At 51.9% G+C, this 4099-nt stretch overlaps 1 protein-coding gene across 1 annotated transcript in view; it reads left to right on the top strand.

Moving 5' to 3' along the window:
* Positions 1 to 53: 53 nt before the first annotated feature.
* The window catches only part of LOC104538860 (lysyl oxidase homolog 2-like), a gene marked incomplete at its 5' end in the record, with an annotated part of 9675 nt that continues 5629 nt past the window's right edge, over positions 54 to 4099 (top strand). Inside the window, 3 exons of the mRNA XM_010182216.1 lie at positions 54 to 233; positions 3011 to 3176; positions 3947 to 4084. Coding sequence (XP_010180518.1) covers positions 54 to 233; positions 3011 to 3176; positions 3947 to 4084 — 484 coding nt within the window. The remainder of the gene's footprint in view (positions 234 to 3010; positions 3177 to 3946; positions 4085 to 4099) is intronic.

Raw genomic sequence — 4099 nt, 5'->3', positions numbered from 1 at the left:
AGGACTGGCCCCAAAACCGAGCCCTGGGGATTTTTATTGACATCTGTGTTTTTTATGCCCTGCAGCTGCGTCTGAGCGGCGGCCGCAACCCTTACGAGGGCCGGGTGGAGGTGCTGGCTGAGCGCAACGGCACCCTGAAGTGGGGCACCGTCTGCAGCGAGAACTGGAGCACCGTGGAGGCCATGGTGGTGTGTCGGCAGCTGGGCCTGGGCTTTGCCAGCCATGCCTTCCAGGTGAGTCCCCGTGAGGGGAAAAAGGCTCCTTGGTAAAAAACACAGGCCACAAACCACAGCGTTCAGCTTCAGAGCATTCGCTGGAGCGACCGTGAAGGTTAAACCGCGTTGCACAACAGGATCTGGGGTAAATTCAGTGCAGAAGGAGCTGTTTTCGTGCTGCTCAGGTTTCCTGGGAAGCCCGGCTTGGGCTGGTGGTTGCGTGCAGTTTCTTGTCCTTCCCTGAAGCAGTGAGGAGTTGGACTCCTCAGGCTGACTTAAGTGTGGAAACCAAATTTACCCTGGTGTCAGATCACTTGAAAACAACTTGATTTTGCTCCTGTAGTTACTTCTCAGTGCGATGTGTACACTATTGCACCATGGAGCTGTGTGCTAGCTGCCCAAATTTATTATATTTCTTGCTCCTCTAATGACAAATGCTTTAAACCCACCCTTCTTGCACACCACTGGGAATGGCTGTAATTTTTATCCCTAATAAAGGGATAAAAGCCACCAACTAACAAGCTTGGGATAACCGCAAAGGAATAAAGTGTTCTTTCCCAGCGAAGCTCTTTGGCGCAGCGAGCAGCAGCCTGCTGGGCTGGCTGGAGGGAAATGGGAAGCAGTAATAAAAACTGGGAGGAGGGAAGGCAGCAGCTTCCCACCCAGTTCCCAGATGGATAAAGGGCATCAGGTGTAAATAACTTGGTGCAAGATGCTCTTCTGTACCAATCCATCCCTTGAGGATCACAAGGTGAAAGAGGAACAGGCAGACCTGGCTGTTACAGCAGCTTTTGCAAGGAAATATGTCACTTCTATTGCAGAAATGGGGATTTGGGCTCCTAAAAGAAACTGGTTTCTCCCTAGGATGAAGTAATCCCCTGTCAGAGCTCGCTGTGCTTTGGAAATGCAGCCCCTTTGAGGCATTTCAATGGAGAAGCAACAATCGACAGCAGCTTTGGGGACACTTAGGCTCAACTGGCCACTGGATAAATAAACTTCATGTGTGTTTATATGGATGGAAACTTGTGCACAGAAAACAGCCTTAGATCAGTTCTGGAAAGAAAAACTCTTTTCCTCAAACAATTTCTGGAAGTCGAAAACTTGGGCAAACAAAATTCAGAGAGTAGAGGCTGTCCCCGTTCTCCAAGCCTGGGGTTTGCTTGGCTCTGCTCTGCTCTTTGTGCCGTGAGTTTAAGGAGTGACCAAGCCGGGATCCAGGAGGACACGCTGGGCTCATGGGCAGCCAAATTCCAACCAATTTAAAGGTTATCCACGGCCAGAGAGGGGATCTGCAGGTCCCCGAGGGACACACTGGAGTCAGACACCCAGGAGGTGGAAGGTTATAGCAATGCCCCCATGCAAGCTGGTTCCTCCAGGTGATTTCCTGCAGGAGCTGAGGACGGCCACGTCCCTTCAACGCTGCCCTTTCCAACTGCCCGGCTCTATTGACACAGCCCTGAGAGTCCAGCGAGAAACAAGACATTTTTTCCTTTAGCTGAGACTGCTGGTATTTAGAACAGAAAAGGCCCTTATGCACATCCCGGCTGCGCCGCTACGTGAGCATAAAGCTACACTGTGTGGAACAGGGCAGCCCTGTGTGCGAGCGTTGCTAACAGGGTTAACAAACAGCCCGTTGCAATGGAAGCAATGCTACAGATGGGTTTTCTTTTCCTGGAAACGTGCTCCCAGTTTTGACACTCACAGATCCCTTTTTTTCCCCCTTCTTTCTTCCCTCCTTTTCACCCAAGTTTGCAGTTGCAGCTTCGTCAGGGTTTGGTTTTGTGTTACGTTGCGAGTTGATTTTTCTGTCGTTGCCGCGAGTTTTGTAAAACTGGGCGATGAAGAGGAGCAGGGTTTGAACATCTGTGAATCCCCCTTAAAAACCAAGAGATGCAGCCCTGGTATCCCTCAAATGCCTCATTTCCAGTGGCACTTCCAGTGCCATTCCCTCCTTGTGCAAGCAGGCGTTACTTTTCGCCCTCCCAAGTGCGCAGATGACACAAGACAGATGTGGTTTAGTTCCTCACCATCTCTCCCAAAAGCGCAGCCTGGATGACTTAAGGATGAATTCATCAGCTGGACAAGCAGAGCAGGTTGGAAAAGTGAGTTTACAGCTGGATTAAAAACAAGCAGAGATTTAAACCAGCTCAGAAACAAGGGCAGAATCACAGAATGGCTCGGTTGGAAAAGCCCTCTGAGATCATCACGTCCAACCGTTCCTGTCTACCCCCTAAACCATATCCTTAAGTACCTCGTCTACCCGCTCTTTAAACACATCCAGGGATGGGGACTCCACCACCTCCCTGGGCAGCCTGTGCCAGCTTCTGACGACCCTCTCAGTAAAGAACTTCCTCCTTATCTCTAACCTGAACCTCCCTTGGCACAGCTTGGTGCCGTTTCCCCTTGTTCTATCCCCCATCACCTGGGAGAAGAGACCAGCACCCACCTCTCCACAAGCTCCCTTGAGGCAGTTGGAGGTGGTGATGAGGTCTCCCCTCAGCCTTCTCTTCTCCAGGCTAAAAGAGATTTGCTTAACACTGGTGAGATGTTCAGGGCTGGGAACATGGGACTGGGATTAAGACCCAGGTTGACAAACCTTCTGCTTATACAGACTTGAGCTTATTCCTCAGTTTATGCTTCACTGCTCCAGCATCCTTTGGCAAAATCAGTCTCCTCGATAGCGTGGGCTCTTGCCTTGATCTTCCCTGGAGGGAAAATGCAATTTGCAGAAGGATGGATATATCCCCCTCAGCTAAACACTGAAAAGTGAGTGAAACGCCTTTTTTTCTGCCCAGGAAACGTGGTACTGGCATGGGGACGTCAGCGCTGACAACGTGGTGATGAGTGGCGTCAAGTGCTCGGGGACAGAGATGTCCCTGGCCCACTGTCGTCACGACGGAGCCGACGTCTCCTGTTCCAGAGGAGGGGGTCGTTTTGGTGCTGGTGTGTCCTGCTCGGAGAGTGAGTAACCCAAGTTTTACTTTGTTTTGGGGTAAGTTTTAGCCATGAGATACGCAGGAGAAATGGGGTGACCCGGGACATGCCTTGGATGTGTTAAAGGAATGGCAAATTGCTGCTGAGCGGGCTGAGAAATACAGTGCAAGGAAGACCTCGAGAGAGGTTCTCCTCCCCCTCTACTCTGCCCTGGTGAGACCACATCTGGAATATTGTGTCCAGTTCTGGGCCCCTCAGTTCAAGAAGGACAGGAACTGCTGGAGAGAGTCCAGCGTAGGGCTACAAAGATGATTAAGGGAGTGGAGCATCTCCCTTCTGAGGAGCGGCTGAGGGAGCTGGGGCTCTTTAGTTTGCAGAAGAGGAGACTGAGGGGAGACCTCATTCATGGTTATAAATATTTCAAGGGTGAGTGTCACGAGGATGGAGCCAGGCTCTTCTCGGTGACAAACAATGATAGGACAAGGGGTAACGGACACAAACTGGAACACAGGAGGTTCCACTTCAATTGGAGAAGAAACTTCTTCTCAGTGAGGGTGACAGAGCCCTGGCCCAGGCTGCCCAGAGAGGTTGTGGAGTCTCCTTCTCTGCAGACATTCAAAACCCGCCTGGACGCCTTCCTGTGCAACCTCATCTGGGTGTTCCTGCTCCGGCAGGGGGATTGGACTGGATGAGCTTTGGAGGTCCCTTCCAATCCCTAATGGTCTGGGATTCTGTGACATTTGCAGGGGTTTTCAGCCACCCGTCACTAAATTCAAAGCTGCTTTCCTTTCTCCCAGCCGCCCCTGACCTGGTGCTCAACGCGGAGCTGGTGGAGCAGACAGCCTACCTGGAGGACCGCCCGATGCTCATGCTGCAGTGCGCGCTGGAGGAGAACTGCCTGGCCAGCTCGGCCGTCCACAACTCCCTCGCCTCCCGCTAACGCCGCCTCC

Source organism: Mesitornis unicolor, unplaced genomic scaffold (genome assembly GCF_000695765.1).
Source record: "Mesitornis unicolor isolate BGI_N332 unplaced genomic scaffold, ASM69576v1 scaffold45713, whole genome shotgun sequence".
Lineage (NCBI taxonomy): Eukaryota > Metazoa > Chordata > Aves > Mesitornithiformes > Mesitornithidae > Mesitornis > Mesitornis unicolor.
The sequence above is the reverse complement of the archived record's forward strand: the minus strand, read 5'-3'. Positions and strand labels throughout refer to the sequence as shown.